A 19,792-nucleotide genomic window follows, 5' to 3' on the forward strand; every position below is an offset into this window, starting at 1 on the left:
GTGTGTGACACTTTTTGTAACTTTCTGTAACCAATGATTTGACGATCACATCCACTTCCTGCAGTGATTTGTCGATCTCACTGTGGCTTTTTACCTCGCCTTCAAGTGTGACCTAAACACTGTCGCCGGCAGATGTTTTCAAACGAAATGTGTTTTACAGGCACTGAAGGTTTTGGTATACGGTTTTTAAAGGGCGGCTTCACAATTTTTCGAGTCTGTCTTAAAACAACAGTCAGGTGCTGAAATGAACATTGAAATAGGTTTTTCTTGCCATAATCATTCCTCCTGTTCATAGTAACCATTAGAAGATCCCTCCATAATGCACTTACAATGTAAGTGATGGGGGACAAAATCCACAGTCCTCCTTCTGTGCAGAAATGTATTTAAAAGTTTATCTGAAGCTGATATGAAGCTTTAGCAGTCCAAATCAGTCAAATCATATGTTTCAATGTTTCACTCTTTTTTGCGCCAAAGTTCCTCTTTTTGTTACTATTCTTCCACCACGGCTCAACAGGGAAACACTTTCCGAGGAAACACAGATGCTAAAAGACTGTAAATGTGACAGATATCCACTTGATATGACTAACTCAGACTGTTGAAGCCTCATTTAAGCATCAGATAAACTTTTAAATGTGTTTTGGCACAAAATGACTGTGGATTTTGGCCTCCATCACTTTCATTTAAAACACATTTGAAGGGGATCTTTTAATAGCCACTATGAACAGGAGGAATGATCACAGCCAGGAAAAACTCTTCCAGTGTTCATATGGACACCTGACTGTTGTTTTAAGACAGACTTGAAAAATTGTGAACCCATCGTTTTAACGGTTAAAATAGTACTTGTTGTGGACTATTTTGAACAACAGATTCAATCATATCTAGTGTGATAGTGAGTATTTATGGCACAGTCCAGTATCTGTAGGAATTGTATCCATAATGGACAATACTACATCATTTTAAGCCCCACATAGGAAGTAATAGAGTAATAGTAATAGTAATAATGTATAGTGTATAGTGACCCATACTTATAGCAAGGCAGAAAGGGAAATGGATAAGCATGTAGCACATCTGACTTTCATGCAGGAGCCTGGACATCCTCGTAGCCAGGATCTTTCCCTTAACTATATACTCAATATCTCAAAGCTCAAAACCTGCAACATATTACAGAAAACAAGGATTTTAATCCAGGATTTTGTCCAATATTGCGTTCTTGTCTGGTGATCAGGTTGTAACAGCAGAAAGTAGGTGTATGAGGGATTAACTCAAATAAAACTACAGTGAAGTTACAGGGGAAGTCAGTGAAGTCACCCAACGATGTGGCTGGGTGATGTGTTTTTAATAGTTTTTGGACAACAATGGAGGAATAAACTATATGGTTGGTTACACAGATAATACTTTGTTAGTGTGATCAGATTATTGTTAGTTTGTACAGGTCTATACATGGGATTTGTTGGCAGTAAGAAACATATAGAATGTCCCCAGTGTTATCCTTTAAGATGCTATTAATCAAACAATTCGAGTGATGGTGGCACATCTTTTTTTTTCATCACAGGCTCTAATGTGCTCTATAGAATATGACTGGATGGGAGAAAACCTCCCTGCTGCTGCTGCTGCTGCTGCGTCGCTGCTTGTGAGGAGTGTGTGAAAGAGGAAAAAATAGGGCACTTTCATATTTATTTAAGTGTCAGATCCAGAGCTGTCTGCAGGGAGAGAAGAAAAAAAAAAAGAGAGGAAGGAGGGCTGCAACCACAGGAACTCTGAGGTTTCATGAGCCTTCCCTCTTTCTCTTTACTATCTGCGAACACACACATACACACAGCCAGGCATACACACTCATCTGCCTACGAGGGGGAGGGGGGGGGGGGTGATGGTGAAGGAGAGAGAAAGAAAGTGAGAGGGAGATAAAGGAGGAAATGACAAGGAGACAAAGAAAGGCAGAAAAACCAACAAAACATCCATCAGTGCATGTGCAGATGCATGTATATCAACGTGTGTGTGTGTGTGTGTGTGTGTGAATGAGGAGGAGCTGTGAATGCAACACATCAAGTTATGTCTCGGGACTAATAGACAGAGCGTCTAAATGAGGATTATGTGCAGGTGCCAAACAGGCCGTGATCCGCCGTCACGGAGATGTCACATCAATTCTGGGTACATGTGGCTCAGAATAGATAAACCTTCATCAACGCAGCCAAAAGAACAGGAAGCTCCCCCTCGTATGTGACACACAAACACTGAAGCACATGTGAGAATACCTCAGAGCAATTACCTGCTGGTTTCACCTCAAGAGCACAGGTGCTGGCAAACGTAAATCAACACTTCCTCCTTGTGGATCTGCTGTGAACTACAGGGCGCCTCAGGCACACACGAGGGATCAGCTACCATTTCAGTTCATCAGAGTCGCCCTCTCAGTGTCTATTTAACTAAATCAGTGGAATCATAGATCAGAAAACATGACCTGAGAAATGTTTAATCCAGATCTTGGAGCTGGAGTTTTCAAATAGTTGAGATATCACAAGCAGCATGGAGGCAACTTTGTGAAACGTGCCTCGCTGCTCTACCAGCATCTGTGATTTCCTTGTTTTTCTCATGAAGGGTTTGTTTTTCAATCAGTCTTTCTGAAAAGTAGACAGAGAGTTAACTTCAGTAACATGCCGTCATGGAGGATTTTAATGTCTGTTTCAGTGGTTTTGCATGTTTTACACCATTAACTGCAAATGTTGTTGATCGATTTCGAAAACATACTTCAAGCTAAGACTGAAAGTTCATTTTTTAAATGTTTAAACCAACATGGATGAGGAGTCCTAAGTGCTCAGAAATATGAACATTTGAACAACAGAGCAATCGCCATCTGATCATGTGATCAAAAGCTCCAGAATGGCTACTAAATGCACAATTGGGAAAATTGTTTATTCATTTCTCTGTATGCTACAAAATCAACTTGCAACTTAATTCACACAGTGAACATCTTTCCTCAAAGTTCAGTTGTCATGTTGTTGCTGAAAAGGATCATTATTGAAAGCTCTCCTTCTTGTAGATTTGGTTGCCAAAAACTATTCCAATCATTTGTTGGAAAATCAAAACTAGAAGAAACATTTCCAGCAAAATGGATGTCGTGAGGACAGTGTGAATTTGGATCATTCTTTCAGACATCAAACTAAGATGTTGGACTTTCTGTGAACGCAACATCGAAAGTTTCTCTTTAAGCACCTGCAATCACCAAATTCATGCAACTTAAAAAAGAAATACAGGCTAAGAAATGTTAACTGTGATAGATCACCAGTTTCTTAGGTCTCTGCAAGTTGATTTTCATATCTCAATGAGATGAATAGAAATCAACGCCTGCCTATGAAAGTGGCAAATTCAACAAAACCTTATCGTTTGCTCTGGAAAACCTAATAAAGTTCACCGTCCTGTAATATGAGTGCAGGTGTGTATCTTCATTAAAACTGGAAATAAACAATATCATCAGCTCCTCCATCATAGTCACGGCTTTTGAACCACTCTGCTATCAACAGTTTGTCACTCCGGAGTCAAAGAAGAGCAGAACGTTTCTTATGATTTGATTGACTTTATTTGTAAGGCACCAGAAGTCCTTCCTTACTGCAGAACATTTCATATTATTTATAGTAAATGTCTGTTGTACTTTTTATAGTTTTCTTTTTTTTTTTTGTTTAAATGAAGCTATGATTTCAGACACAAAACATTTTTTTTTTGCCAAAGTACACACTTTCAGGTTTTACATTATACACAAAATAAGTATTTAAAAAAAGACCTTTACAAAGCTCAAAACGCTTACAATGCTTCACGCTATGGGGGCAAAAAGTTGGGGAAGTGGGATGTGGAATGGGAATAAGGGGAAGGGAGGGTGGTCAGAGAGGAGGAAAGGGGTCAAAGGGCAAAAGGTCAACGTACTGCAGTTTCCCCCCTGGTGTCACATCAGTTTTGTAACACAATAGCACAAGAATCATCCAGGACAGACAAGAGAAGATGCAGCCATATACACATAAAGCTTTCTATGTATAACTGTATACAGAGGTGAGCGCCTCCAACTACTTTAACAAATACATAGAATTTCATTTGTATGTTTATAACGTCAGCTTTGCAAGTCTCGTTCTCTAGTTCATATCGATTAATATTTAAAAACAAAAAAGAGAAAGAAAAAAAAACAAACAAGTGCATTGATCACAGAAAGTTTGGACCAAACATTCTTTAAAAAATAATGTCGCTACTTGAAAGAAATGAATCCTGGTTCCCCCACAGACATGCAGTGATGTATGTGTTTGTGTCTCGCTTTGTCTACGCGCTCTGCATATCACTACGACAAGTACAGTATGTAGCTAGATACATACAGTATGTGGCTGAATGGGAGGACGATGTGCTGCGAGCTTAAATTCACAAGCAGAATAGCATATTAGCTTTTAGCTGGAGTATGAACAGCGACACATTTCATCTCTGTGGTTTATCATCGACGACCAACCTGTACAACCGTTTATACACACCTTGTTTATGTATTCACATACATACACAGCAATAGGCGTCATTGATGGAGTCATCCCACCGATGTCATCTTAACTTTCTGACACATGAAGGGTTTTATTCTCAACGCTGTAATATGCAATTTGTTCCACTGTCAGTGTGTCAAACTTTGGGATGTATCAATCATCAAGCTGCTGTTTTGAAGCAAATGACTTCAACACTAAAATGTACTTTATTGTCATGCCAGAGATTATTTTGAGAAGTGTTAACAGGATTGTTTAATTTAGAATGAAACTCTTCATATCTATTCACTCACAATGCAGCCATTAAAACAGAGAAGAAGCTAAGAAAGTGTGCGTGTGTGTGTGTGTGTGTATAAGGTAAAAGGTTTGGTTACCTCTGCTGAAAATAAGATTTGTTTTTGTTGAAATCATGTTTGCGAAACAGCCTTGAAGTCTGCAGTGAGTTCTGCGTGTTAAATTTCATCTCAGCTTTTAGAAAGCAGACACTTCATGTGGCCATGCTGAAGCCTCTACATACCCACAGTCCACCCACCTGGGTATTTTAACTTGAGCTGCCTGATTAGACCTGTGTGTGGGTTGACTGACATCAGCCTTTAGATCTTGATGATATATTGTGAAGCTTGTAAGTTTTCACTGAACGCTGCTGCCATGGCGACACGGCAAATTTCGCTGTTTTGACATGAAATAAAGAAACTGTTGTAACTTGACTCCTCATCGTCAGATCTTTCCCAAATTTCACATTTGATGAGAGTCCTGGTCTGAAGACGTGTACGGGCCAATATTGAATCATAGTCATCTAGTAGCGCCATCTACTGGCAACAGGAAGTTATAGGCCCCATACTTTTACTACTCCTAGCAGGTTAACCAGATCCACCTAAAATTTGGTCAACTAAGTGGTAAGACCTTGATGATGCTAAACAGTGAAGATTTTGAGTTTTCATCAAACGCTGTTGCCATGGTGACGCATTATTCGCCAACAGGAACCTGTTTTTGAGGGGCTAGGAATGCTTGAAAACTCACGAAATTAGGCACTCGTGTCGGAAGGGTTGTATTTTGTTGTCTATCAAATGTGACACACTGTATTGTGGGATTAAAGCTGCATATAACTATTATCATTATCAATTATTCTAGCCATTATTTCATGGTCTATAAAATGTCAGAAAAAAGGAAATAATGCCAAAAAACCCAAAGATATTTACTGCTGAGAAAGACAGCGTGCTACGATGGAAAGCTACAAAAATGGACCATGTGGTGAGATTGTTTTCACAACAAAGATATCAGAGAAGACCAAGACAATCATCACATATTCACATTTGAGAAGCTGGACACGTCAATTTTGGGGCATTTTAGTTTAGAAAAAATGACAAACTATTAATTTATGATTTCAACTGTTGGAGATAAATTTTCTGTTTTCTGCAGAGTTTGGTGACATCACACGATTCCCAGTGTAGCGCCACCCACTGTCCACCTGACTAGAGGTCTAATTAGACGCAGCGATTGAAAAACACCTGTGTGGGTGTGAGTGGGATTTTTTTTTTTACTCATCAGAGCAGCTGTGGAGGCTGCTTGTGCTTCGTCAGAGCGGTCTACACTGATATCATATTATCAGGTCGTTGATATTTCCCACTCAGTGTTGCGTGTAGGCGTCACCTGTATAATATAGTGTAATGTCAGTCTGATACGTGACAGATGTGAATGAATCAAAACGCACAGTAACGTACAGTATTGAAATCAAATCAAAAGCAGGTCCGGTTATGTTTCTGTTTCACGCAGAGATTTTCCCTATAACAGACCAAAGACTATATCTCAAGAGCTGGATCATGACAAATAACGGAGACTGGGACTGACCGCATGCAGAGATTAATGTCACCAGTCTAGTCTCTGTATATTAAGTTTGTACACACAGAGTGGATAAATAAGCCATTCCCCCTTGTGACACAGCCCTGTACTCTGTCACTGTCCTGTCCATGTTCTGCTCGGGTCTGAACCCGGCAAGGAGGATTCTTCAAAGACACATGCTGCCCTCTGCTGTCAAACACACAACATGCACACTCTCTCCCCTCTGCGTCTGCTCTAATATTAGTGCACATTAGAGATGAAAAGGGCGGTGGGAGGGTGGAGGAGTCAAGTGGCAACTCTGTTCTTTTTGCTGCACACTGTGCTGCCTCAGCTCTGTTTAACTACTGATGAAAGTGTTGCCTTTCAGTTAAGGTGCTGGGTGGATTTATCTAACGTACCTCGCAGGGTCAGGCGAGGATCGTAAGTAGGGGGGGGGATTACTTACTAAGGTGGGTTTGTTATCTAGCCTGACAGCTCTCAGCATGAAGTTTGCTTTAAGAAGGTGCTTTTCCTTTCTTCATATGAATTTAGGATTATACACGAAATCTCTAGTTTGTCGACTTGAGATGTCTTCTCATTACAACGAGTCTCCTTTTTTGGGAGCTTAAAGCAACTAAAAGCAGCAGTTTTTGGTTAGGACGTGAGTGTAGCTTTACACAGCGATGCAAGAGGGACTCTCCTCTCTTTTTGAGGGCACTGTTTAAACAAAACTCAGATGATAACGATCCATCATCTAAACTCACAGCCAATTTGAAGCTTGGAATGAATGCATGCAATCTGAACTGCCAAAAAATATCAACACTTCTGATCTCTGTGAGACCGTTTTCTTAGGAAAAAGAAGTTTGCTTGAATCCTGTGTTGTGTCTGACAAGTTTTACAGCTTTCCAAAGAATCCCTGTGTTTAACATTTAGTCTGTTTTAACACCTATGATACGGTGCGTTTAGTCTCACAGATCAGTCCTGCGTAACAAGGACCCGCTCAGAACAGAGGCAAGAGTTGGGGGGGGGGGGGGGGGAGTGGGAGGAAGAGAGGCAGGGAGGAAAAAACAGAAACTAAACAGAAATGAGAAGTGAGAGACAGAGCGCCAGGAAGGCAGGAAGCAACAGAAATAGAAGAGAGTCTCGGTAAAAAAAATCATCCAAAAAAAAAAGTATTTGAAAAAAAAAAAGACACACAATACATAAGAAAGAGACACTCTGATGGTGAAAGAGAGAGGAGAAGGTAAAGAAATGTGGTAAATATGATGAAATCAGGACTAGTCTGACATGAGGGGACATGAGGGGCAGATGCCAAAGCCCTCCCAATAAGAGGCTGGGCATTGAGGGCTTCAGGTACGCTGGTACAGTATGGGAGTTAGTAAGGGTCTGTAGCTGAAGCTGTGGTGAAGCCCATGTTAGCTAAGATCAGAGAGAGGGAGACCAGGGGAGAGCCTGTAGGCCAAGGGGTTTTGGATCTGGGGTTTCAGGTCTCTGGACAAAAACAGAGCTGAATGGGGAGATCATCTAATCAGACTTGTCTCCGTCCTCCTCGCGGTGGCTGTCGACTCCGTCACGCGATGCTTTCTCCTCCTTGGCCAGCTGGGCTTGGGAGGCCAGCAGGGAGGAGAGGGAGAAGAGGCCGGAGGAGGTGGTGACGGCTGGGAGGGTTGGCTGGCTCAGGCCCAGCGGCAGGGGGGTCATGGGCAGGGCCAGACCCTGGAGCTGAGACAGCTGGTGAGCCTGGAGCTGCTGCTGCACAGAAGACAACCAGGCACATCTTAGACACAGCAGGATAGATTCAGCACACAATCACAGCAAAACACAAAAACGGATGGAAATGCAAAATCTTCACACCTAATATACATTACAAACTATGTTTAATGTATAACCCCTGAGGCAAAGCGCTAATGGCTCCAGCACAATGGGATAGATGGAGGGCTCATATCACAGCTAAAACACACGCTCAGCAGGAGACGGAAGACCTGCAGCACACATAAGTTATTTATAATAGACGCAATTTTCAATATACATCCTCAAGAAATAACTCAAACACCGAGATGAAAGCAAACTAAGTGCAGGAGGAGAGAAAAGATGCCCACAATTCAACAAAAGGACAGACATAAAATCAAACACATGGAAATACACATAAAAACATCCCCACAGGGTACACATGCATTTCATTTTAATATAAAGAAAGAAAAATTGTTACTGCCACGCCTGTGCACTTTAATCACTCCCCACTGTGCACACACTCAACATGATGACACATCAGTGGGTTGATTTTATGACAATCCTGACTGACTTCTCATAAACAGTTTAGAACAGGCCCGACTTCCTCAGGCTACACCTACAAAGTCAACAGCCCTGCTTTACGTTCAGAACCAGACCTCAAATGCTCTATAGTATATACTTCACATGTAAAAATTCATTATGATATTAGCAGCTATCAAAAGAAAACAGTATTAGGAATCAGAAAATTGACAAAATTGTGTTTAGTTAGCCCCTTTTACACAGCCTGTTCAAGGCAGGAATGTTGTGCCATTATTCTGCCTTGCTGTTCTGTATAAAAGGTACAAATATGGAATAGGGGGGTGCTGTTGCTCCACCATTAACCCAGCAGTGGAGGTAGTCACATTGCCGGATAGATGTCTGTGTAAAAGGGACAGCTGGCATGTTGGGACCACACACACTAGACACAGACACTGTTGTGTTACATGTCACGCCTCTGATTCCAGAACGCCGGCATGCTTTCTAAATTCACACACGGGGGCGACATTATGTTGAATTTTTTTGCTTCAGTGTAAAAAAAGCAAAGCCGGCATAATGACAGGTCTTCTTTCCGGCAATATTGCAGGATCTCTATATAAAAGGGGCTACAGTGAATCATGCATCACGGTGATGGAGTGGGTAGCCTAGCTAACACTGGACCGATAGAAACATGATGGAGTGGCTAGGCTAGCTAATATTAAACCTTTGGTAAAATGATGGAGTAGCTAAGCTAGCTAGCATAAGGCTGATAAAGTATAGCTGGCTAACATTACAGCAACAGAGATGAAGGATTGTGGTTAGCTGGCTAATGCCCCATCCATACTGAGTCAGTATTTTACCAAGCTAGTCTTATTATTTTTAGTGATCAATAATTTTAACCATGCATTGATGAAGGAGGGTACCATGTAATCCATGTCGTATAATTGATACTTTGATGCTCATTGTGAAAAAAAAAGGTAAAATGTCAAAAATAAATCAAATGTAAAGGGGCACTCCACTGATTTTACATATGAGGATCAGGAGTACTACTCAGCCTGTAAAAACTGTTGTGTAATGTTTTCTGTGGCTCTGAAGGAGGTTTGTCAAGTCAGAGAAAATAACCCTGATGATGTCATAGTGGGATCATCAACTAATGAAAGACACTGTTGAGTTGCATTATGGGAATTGAAGGATTCAGTGTTTTTAGGACTCCAGCCATTCAAGGGACTAAAAATGAGGATAACTCTGCCTCTGCGCCTTTGATTTTGAGCATTCATTCAATTTTTTATTTGTATCTCAAAGCCCCCAAACTTAATGTAGGTGCAATACTACATCGCTGGAGTGCACCTTTAAATATTTCCTTCAAAACTGAATACGAATCAAAAAACTCACTGCCAATTAAAATCATGCTTCACAAAGCTTGTATTTTTGTACTGGATCACATTCACTTATTCTGGCCAATCAATGTATCTCTTTTATGATTTATGTTAAAGATGAGCTATATTACAATTATTTGTTCAATATATTTATTTATCCATTTTTTCCTTGGGTTGTTTGTAGAAAAACGATAGTGCCTCTGGTGTGAGCTTCAAGGATTCTTTCATTGGTATAGCCGCACACTATTTAAGTAAAGATGGCACAGACCTGCATTTACATCACTAAGAACCTTGTGATCATATAAAACAAATAAAACGTTTGCAACACTTTAAAAAGGTATAGAAACTTAATAAGTATCAAAGTATCCATCATGAATGATCACAGACTGGAATTCAGATTTGATCCACCTGTTTATTTAACGCTACATTACTTATTCCTCCTTTGAAATGTCAAAGCAGAGAATGTTTACAAACAATAAGCCAATAAATAAATGTCATTAAAGAAAATAATAGAATTTATGATAATGATCAATAATTGCACTTTTCTAGCCATCACCAGGCCCACAGGCGTGGCTGGGGGCTGGAACATCGTACCCTTATGATGGAGTTCATCTCTGGGGGGGTGACCTGCTTGGCCCTCTCTATAGCTGCCAGGACCTGCTGCTGGTGCTGGAGATGAGGTTGGGGGGAGGAGGGGAGACGTGGGGGTGAAGATGAGGGGTTGAAAGTGAGAGAGACAATGAAAGTGAGACAGAAACAAGGGGAGGAGAGTTTGGGGAAAGAGAGAGAGGTGGAGAGGTTAGATCAATATCAATAGTCCCAACAGAGACCCGACAATCCTCTCTGGTGATGCATCCATCCCCCCTCCGGCCATTCAGCTATTCATCCAGTCACACACACACACACACACGAACACACACACACACACACACACACACACAAAGGTCTTGTGTGACACTGGTGAATGGATGGTCGGCTGGTGTGCTGTAATGGGTGGAGGTCAACCCCCTGGTGGGCAGATAAGAGCACGGCTTATCTGAATCACACAACCATTTATTATGCTGACACACACAAACACACACATGTAGAAAGGAAAAGAAGAGTGGGATGGAGGAGGCGGCGTAGAAGGGAGGGATAAAGAGAAGGGGGGGGAGAGGAAGTGGAGGCCCAAAATGGGGGAAGGGGGGAGGGACGACTGGGAGGAAGGGATAGATTGAATATGGCAGAGAAGAATCAAGGTGGGGGAGGGAGGAATAAAGTGAGAGTGAGGTGGAAGAGAACACGAGTGATGATGAATGACGGGAGGAGAGAAGTGGAGGTAGGGATGCCGAGCGAGGGGTCAGCGAGGTGGAGAGGTAATGAGGCGGGAATGAGGGTGATCTCATTCCAGGATGTAAGGAATAGGACTGAGGGTCAGGGGGTTAGTGACGTCTTTTTGTCAGTGTGTGTCTGAGTGTGTGCGCTTACCTCCTGAGACAGGTAGGGCAGGACTTGCGCGCAGATCCCGTTCAATCTCTTCACTATCTCAGCCTGCGGAGGGAGAAACATTTAGTTAGATAACATGGCTGTTGTTTTTCTATATTTCTCTTATTGTAAACAAATCCCTTGAAAAGACCAAAACCAAAAATATATTAGTCTTTTGTTAGTCTAGACCAGGGTTACTGAATAATAGTCTTAGAGATCCACTTAATACATTTCCACTGTGTCCAACTTCCAGTAAGGGTGCATTACATGATGATATTTCAGTAGTTTTGTTCAAAACAGGCATGTTTGGAGTTGCAGTGGTGTTTTGCATTCCCACTCTTAATTATGGCAACTGTTTCATTGTAAATCAAGCACCTACAGTAGGTCTTGTGCTTTCCTTGGGCGAAATGAACACATATTTCTCAGTCCAGTTGTCCTTAAATGGATGTTTTTTTTATTGTCAATATTTCTTTTTTGTATCAGCTAGTTTTGAACAAGCCATTTTACTTCATCGTCCGGAGCTCCTACATTCCACACCAACCTTGCTAATTGTGGCGATTGGAGGGCAGCTGAAAGATGACAGCTGAGGTGACATGATACCAATGTGTCACTCAAAAGAGGTCTGGGTCAGGTTAATTTTGCTCTCGGCCTGTTGAGTATGTATGTCCTAGACTTCCCTATCCTGTCTGTGGCTCTTAGCTCTAAACCCATTCTTTCCTACTTAAGCTGTTAATCTATAAAAAAAAAGGTCAAAAATGTAGTTTCATTTTTAAAAAATGCAAAATAATTCCAAAGCAAATGTTAGTCAAACAGGACGAAGTGGTATAGCCTGTTTGTTAAGGACTACTTTCAGTCACGGACTTAATGCTGTGATGAGTATTTACGACAGCAGGACGAAGTATGTGGGATTGACTCAAAATAAACTACAGAAGCCATGCTCATGCTTATGAAGGAACACGTCACCCATTGCAATGGAGTGGCTCATACATACCCGTAGTCCACACATATACAGGTGTTGTCACTTTAGTTGCAAATTTATACCATAAATTAGTTGACAATTTATACCATTATCACTGACTGTGCTTCATTTGGCTGTACAGGTGTGTTTCTTGGTATGTAGCAGCAGGCATCATATGAAGCGGCATATATGACATTAAATCTCTATCAGCTAATCCAGCAACTGCAGGTATCGTAGTGGAGATGCTGTGGCAAACTTTAATTTACATCTATTCACAGCTTTACAGTGTACCTTTTGTGATTGACATTAGCTGGCAGGCTATCTGTATCAAACTGAGACAAAGTAAACAAACTACTGAAGCTACACTTCATGAACAGACAACGTGTTGCTAACAGGGATTTTGAAGAGCAAAGACCAAACCAGCATCTAACAGACATTTGCAGGTGTGATATCATGTTTACATGCTGTTTAATGTGCTGCAGCTGAGCAGCTAATTAGCTGTCTAGCCTGCTAACTGACATTAGCAGTGCACCTTTCCCTGATGAATGTTTGTTTGGTGCCTTGTTCAACAAGCTAAGATGCAGGACAAGATGTGTGTTCATGTTTGTGAGTTAGATAAGAAGGAGACTTTAGCAGGAAAGTTAATGTGGGCTGTTGTTCAGAGTCGGTGGCTCTTGTGCTGTGTAGCAGGATGCTATCAGGCTCAGTGCGACCCGTCTGCTCTGCCTATGATCAAACGCCACGTTATCACTTCATTCAAGATCTGATTTGCTGTACTGAATTACGGTCTCCACTCACACAAGCGGATGGTGGAACGGTTAAATTGAATTCATGTAAAACTACTACTATATTTTAAATCAAAGAATTTAAAATATAAACTTCTCCCTTTTGGTTTCTGATTTTTTCTCAAAGGAGAACACAGAAGTGATTTACAGAGCAGATATGTGTGCTGTAGTAGATAAAAAAAAAAGGCAATTTAATTTCAGTTGGACTACAATAGCATTTGGACTACAATGAAGCTCTACAGAACAGAGGAATAATCAGGCTTTGGCTGCACAAACAATACTACATAGTAGCATCAATTCATTGCTGGTTTTGGTCTTTTCATTGGATTGGTTGACATATAGCCTAGATATCACCAGATAATATAGAATATCACCAGACCTATTCTTTAAACCGTCATTGTATGAAAATTGTGATTCAAACCACACTCTCATCTGTATGGGAAACATCTGCTATGACCTTCTCAGACTGGGGCACACATATCTTGCATCATAAGCCCCTTTCACACACACAGTCTATCCCTGAAACATTCAGAAACATTTCCTGCATGGGGTCATGTGTGAACAGGAGCAGGGATGGATATTCAGGAAATCTGTACCGCCAATTTCCCATCTCAAGACCTAGCAGCCTAACATTTCAGGGAAAATGCCGGTATGGCTGTGTTGTGAATGAAAACAGTAACATTGCAGGGACAAGCATGTAAAGGGTTACATCTATCTGCTGAAAGATGCTTTCACACGGAGCGAGAAAACCGATCACAAGACTCCGCTGATGACACATTTGAATCTGCGACTTATTTACAGTTGCCTTGTTTCTGATTCAAGTGGATCATGAAAAAACATTTCTTGTCTCGCAAACCTGTGGAATATGAAATACATTACAACAACATTGGCACGTCTTCCGCCACGTACATCTGACCTTGCCTCATCTTCTTCTTCCTCTGTTGAGTTTTAAGGCGGTTGGCATCCATAAGTGTTGCATTACCACCATTTGCTGGGCTTTGCCTTGCCCCATCTATTACAGCATTGCCATCGCACGTGTGAAAAGGCGCAAGATGGAAATGTTCCTGAATATAGCTGCATGTGTGAATAGTGAAAATCACTAGCGGTGCCTGAAAGGTTATTCCAGTAATTTACCGGGAACTATGTGTGAAAGAGGCTATATACATGCTCACACATATCAGAATCTCTTTATTTACCTCATTAATTAAGTTGCTTGTACTTAATACTCTTTCTCAAAACTCTTGGATGCACATGCAATTACACACATACACACAAAGTAGCAATCATTCATGCAAACACACACACTTTCCACTTTCTCCGTCATGCACACTCCCTATCTTTCTCACACGCAGGTCTATTATCACATTTGGTTGGTAATCATCCAATCCGTCTGAGATATGCAGAGCAGCAGTAATTGTGTTAGAGCCTAATTCGTCGCGATGAGGAGAGAGGGGCCCTCCTAACAGTCATTAGGCATGCAGAGCACAGCTCCCCATCAAGCGTTTCACTCCGATCTGCTCATCATTACACATACACACTCCCTGACATCTTTAAAACGTCTCTCTAAAATGTCTCGGCGGGACTCGCTCCATGCTAACAATTCTTCCTCTTTTTCAGTACCCTTTATGCTGTCTATCTCTTTTTTTTCCCCAACCCTGCTTCTGTCTCTTTTATCTGCGCTCTCTTACATCTTCTTCTCTGTATCTCTACCTCAGCTTTTTTTTCTTAAATATATGAATGCTTCTTTCTTTCTTTTGTCCTCTCTTTACATTTTACTCCACTTCTTCCTAGTTTTCCTCAAGTGGAGCACACATTCACTGACGAGAGCATTATATGTATACAAATAAAACATACAATATAAAACTGGGCTGTGACACTAGACAAACATATCAAGGATCGGCAACAGACGAAGTATATTCCATTAGAGATGTCTTTGCTGCTTTTTTTTTTTTTTAATTTAAAAATGCTTTATCTTTTATAATTTCAAAATGTAGCCTGGTGCAAGACACTCAGAACGGAGAGCAAACACAGAGACAAAAATATGTTCAAGTTGATTAAAAGTGCGTTTCTAAGAAGTATGGAAGGCAGCCTAAACAAACCCAAACATTTCACAGACTTCCTAAAAGCGTCCTGGTTTCGTCCCTGCATGAGTTTCCATATTTGAGTGTCTTGTGTTACTGCTTCCTGCCAAGAATACCCCGGAGCATGATACCTGTTCATCAAGATCTCAAAAAGATTCAAAACCTAAAAATTTACCTTCTTTGCACAATTAAAAGCTACATTTGAATTTGAGCTATCACGCTTGCATTACACACACACACACAGTCTGACATGCAGTGTTGGAAAATAATCATAAAAGTACAAAGCTAAAGTTCAGTATATTTTATGCGATTTTATACTTCTGCTTCAAAATGTTTAAAAGGGAAATGTACTTTTTACTGTGATAATAATCAGTAATACAATACAATGCAGTATTTTACAGTAATAATCCAATAATATAATATATGATGATAGTACATAATTAACACTTTTAAAGGGATCATTCAGAAATACGAGTGTTTTTTAAATTTGTATCATTTACCTTATAATTCTTCTGCATTTTTACTTGTAGTGGAGTATGAAAACATTGTACTATTGCTACTTTACTTAAATAAAATTTATGAATATTTCTGTTTCAAGTAATGCTGACAAGAACAAGTAGTCCCGAGCTCTTCTACAGTTCAAACTACAGGCGCACGTCCTTGCAGCATAAATGACTGTGTTTGGAATCGGCTCTACTATCCACTCAGTGTAATGACAACTGCTTGGCATAAAAATGTACATTATTTAATATGGCAAATGCCATACTGTAGCTTTGTGCAAAATGAAAACTCAACACCACAAACAAAACATGGATGCTAGGGTATGTTGTCTGGTTAGACACATATTTAGGACTAAACGCAAAACACGGTGAGAAAACAGAACAATAGAAAGACAAAGAGGACCCAAAAAAACAATATGGCTTCATTCAACATATTCCCAGTTCAATCCACAACTCAACCTTCCTTCTCTTCACCAAAAAAAAAAAAAGAGAGAGAAATAAAGAGAGAGAGAAGAGATAAGAGAAAGGAGGGAGGGAGGGAGAGAGAGAGTGAACAGACAGAGTGGAGAGGCATTTTTTGAATTGAGTAGGACAGAGTGATCAAGAGGGAGCAATTGAATGTGTGAGAATGCGAGAGAGAAAGAAAGAGAGGGAAATAGAGACAGAGGTGGAAAAGGGAGGAGGAGGAGCAGGAGAGGGGTGGGGGAGAAACTGGCGGTGCACAATAGGCCTCGACATGAATGCTCCTCGACACTCGTTTCCACACATCCCCTTCAATTTCAACTCTCTAATGGAACTAGCGAGTCTCCGCACCCACTCACACAGTGCACAAAGACAGCACGCACGCACGTGTACACGCACACACACACACACACGCACACACACACACTCACACTCACACTCACACACACACACACACACACACACACACACACACACACACACACACACACACTCACACACACACACACACACACACACACACAGGATAACAGGAGCACACATGAAAGAAAACACACAGCTGCTTATGAACACGCGCCAGTAACAGACACACACACACAAATATACAAGTGTACAGGCTGATGGAGGGACACACATGCACATACACACTAATGCTTGTGCTGGCAGGCTCAACCCACACACACACACACACACACACACACACACACACACACACACACACCCCCACTTGTGACTGTGAATTTCATCCCTGTCAGATAAAGGAAAAGGGTGTGATGAATTGCACACATATGGCTGAAAGTGTGTGTGTGTGTGTGTGTTCTGCTTGCTTTCCTGTAACAGTCTGTGTGTGTGTGTGTGTGTGTGTGTGCGTTAGTGTGTTGGACCTGCATGCATCACACAGTGCCCGTCTTGTGCTTCCTACTTCAGAGATTGTGTGGGTGCGTATATGTGAAGGTCTTTAAATCACGGAGGCTGCCACTTCTGTGCGTGTGTGTTAGTGTATGTGTGTGTCCATTTGTCAAAGCCTACTCGCCTCTTCCAATATGGCTGTCAGTGTGCGCCGTCAATCATAAGACAGTGTGCATGTTTGTGTGCGGACGGGCAGCGCCAGACGAGGTCACCGATAAGGGCTGGCCCTTCGGAGGCCCATCGCTCTCTCCCTCCTACAGCCTGAGCATAAATTACTCCCCCAGCTTCAGCCACACCAACTGATGTATGAGCACAGGCTTCTCACCCCTCCCCTGTCCGCTGAAGGCTACATTTTCTTTTTCTGTTTCTAAAAGCCCAGCTGATTGTAACTGTACTGACTTCGCTGGATTTGGGCGACTGCTATCTATGTTTTATTGCAGATAAAAGAAGATGCGGAAATGAAATGACTATATGTATGAAATGACTGTGCAGTCAAAACTATAAAGGGATTAAATGTGGAGTAGATATTTTTGTGCAATTCCTAAACTTCCTTAAAACACATTTTCATACTCCCAAAAATAGGAACACTGTGTACAGTATAAAGAGAACTTATTTGGCACCAAAAAACCCCCCAAAAAACAAAAAACCCCTCAGCCCCTGCATTTACACACAGCCTCCAGTGACATCACTCAAATGTCTCTGAATACTCCCAAAGTGATGGGAGATTATCTCTACAATTCACACCTGCCAATCAGTGAGCTGCAGGTGTACAGTGTTGGAACGGAGATGGGAACGCACAGCTGTGTCTACATCCACAGAGCAACAACGTGTGAGGACTTATTTTGGATGTTCAAGGTTGTGGAAGTTTTCTTCTTCTTCTCTCTCTCTCTCTCTCTTTTTTTTTTTTGCAAACACGTTAAGTGACCGGCAGCTGAAGCAGCTCAGTGGTTTCGATGGCCGTGAAATTCCCAAAGATGAATCATCGATAAGAACAACAACCGAATCAATAAGAATAACAAGCAACAGCGATGACAGACTGCAAAGGACTCATAGTCCATTCAGTCACCAAGTTTGAATTGATGTTATCCACACTACTAAAGGTGGACAGACGATAGATGTGGAGTTTGTAAAAAAACAAACAAAAAAAAAAAACGAAACCAAAAAAAACCCCACCTCTTAATATTCATTTATATTCAGCAGCTTGAATCAATTCAATTTCGAATTCTGGATCAGTTTCACATGAATTGCACAAAATACTGCTCTGACTTTGCTACAGTTTTCTAGTCTCTTGCTGGCTTGTCCATAGTGAGTATTGTCTAATGCACACCTGGCACACATGTGCGTAGGAAGTCATGCAAAAGAGGAACTCCCACTCACTGTCAGCTCAACGTTTATTGAAACAGCAACATTTTGGTTACAGACTTTTCATTGGCTTCGCCGCAGCCACAGCTGTTGAAGCTCATGAGCACCATAGTATTTAGAGCCATTCCCAATAGGAAACTGACAAAAAAATAATCTCTTAAAGTTAAAATATTTATAAGTGATGGCCATAAAATTACCCTGAAGTATGGTTAAACTATCTGGCAGAGTTCTGTGCTTTATGTTCAAGACACATTTAAGTTATTAAAAGAAAACATTAAAATGCAAATTTACGTCACCTGTCTATCTGGTTACTTTGCTGCTCTATGAGTGGAAAACACGAACAGTTTCATTCTTGTGAACCGGTGGTTTGGTTGATTGTAAACTGCCTTTAAATCACATGACTTGCTGCGTGTAATATGCGTATAAACGTGTGCACCGCTATATCTCAGACATCCTGGTGTAGAGAAATATGGAAAATTTTACCTTTTACAAGTTTATTTCATAAGAAGTTGGCTGAATAACTTTTAACACAATATTGTCTATTGTCTTTTCTGGCCTGGCTCCATAAGCATGTACAGCATGTACAAAAACCTGTCCCACAAGCAGAAACAAGCAGCCTTCTATGTTCCAGTATCTTTTGCAATCTGCTATTTACACACATCCAACAGTTTTCTATGCTATGTGATGGAAATAGAAGAGTTTAAATGTAGACTCACCTGTTTGTGCATCTCAATATTGAGCCCATAGGACATCTCATAGTACTGGAAAGGGAGAGAGGAGAGAGAAAGAAAAAAAAAATGGTGTAAGATTTAATCTTGTGCTCATGGGAAATTTTTGGAGACTGTTGGACAACTCACCTTAAAGTTATAAGAACATAGACACCTAATTCCTGTACCATCCAGATCCAGGCTATAACATTTCCTATGCAACTAGCATTATTCTTTTGTGCTATTTTTTGAGAGCCTGATAATTACATGCAGTCTCACTCAGTGTATGCTGAAGTGTTCCAGTTAAAACGGAGTGTTGGCGCTTCCCCAAAAATCTAACAACACATCCTTTCAACACAGTAACACTTAAGCTGCAGTGAGATCAGCGTGTCCAAGTTTTTTAATTTCTACAATGTTGTCAGTCACAGTGACAAATCAGGATAAATTAAAGCAAAAACAGGGATAATGATGACAAATCATATGTATTGTGTAGTTGATGTTTATTACACTTCAAAACGAAGTCAGACTTAAACTCTCTTTTTCAGCAGTCATCTTAAATATTTTGGAAATGATGATTGATTTAGTAATTGGTCTGTGATGTTCATAATGACAACAAAATTGTGG

The 19,792-nt window shown here is 40.9% G+C and overlaps 1 protein-coding gene across 2 annotated transcripts in view; it reads right to left on the reverse strand.

The window, feature by feature from the left end:
* Nucleotides 1-3,643: 3,643 nt before the first annotated feature.
* tle5 (TLE family member 5, transcriptional modulator) overlaps nucleotides 3,644-19,792 on the reverse strand; it is a 48,441-nt gene continuing 32,292 nt past the window's right edge. The window contains exons 4-7 of one of the 2 annotated variants that reach the window (XM_042417425.1): nucleotides 19,178-19,222; nucleotides 11,408-11,470; nucleotides 10,535-10,609; nucleotides 3,644-8,066 (exon numbers count right to left, since the gene is read on the reverse strand). In XM_042417425.1, coding sequence (XP_042273359.1) covers nucleotides 7,842-8,066; nucleotides 10,535-10,609; nucleotides 11,408-11,470; nucleotides 19,178-19,222 — 408 coding nt within the window. In that variant the 3' untranslated portion in view covers nucleotides 3,644-7,841. Of the gene's footprint in view, nucleotides 8,070-10,534; nucleotides 10,610-11,407; nucleotides 11,471-19,177; nucleotides 19,223-19,792 lie in introns of both variants that reach the window. The other variant, XM_042417424.1, reaches the window with a different exon arrangement.

Source organism: Thunnus maccoyii, chromosome 7 (assembly GCF_910596095.1).
Source record: "Thunnus maccoyii chromosome 7, fThuMac1.1, whole genome shotgun sequence".
NCBI lineage: Eukaryota > Metazoa > Chordata > Actinopteri > Scombriformes > Scombridae > Thunnus > Thunnus maccoyii.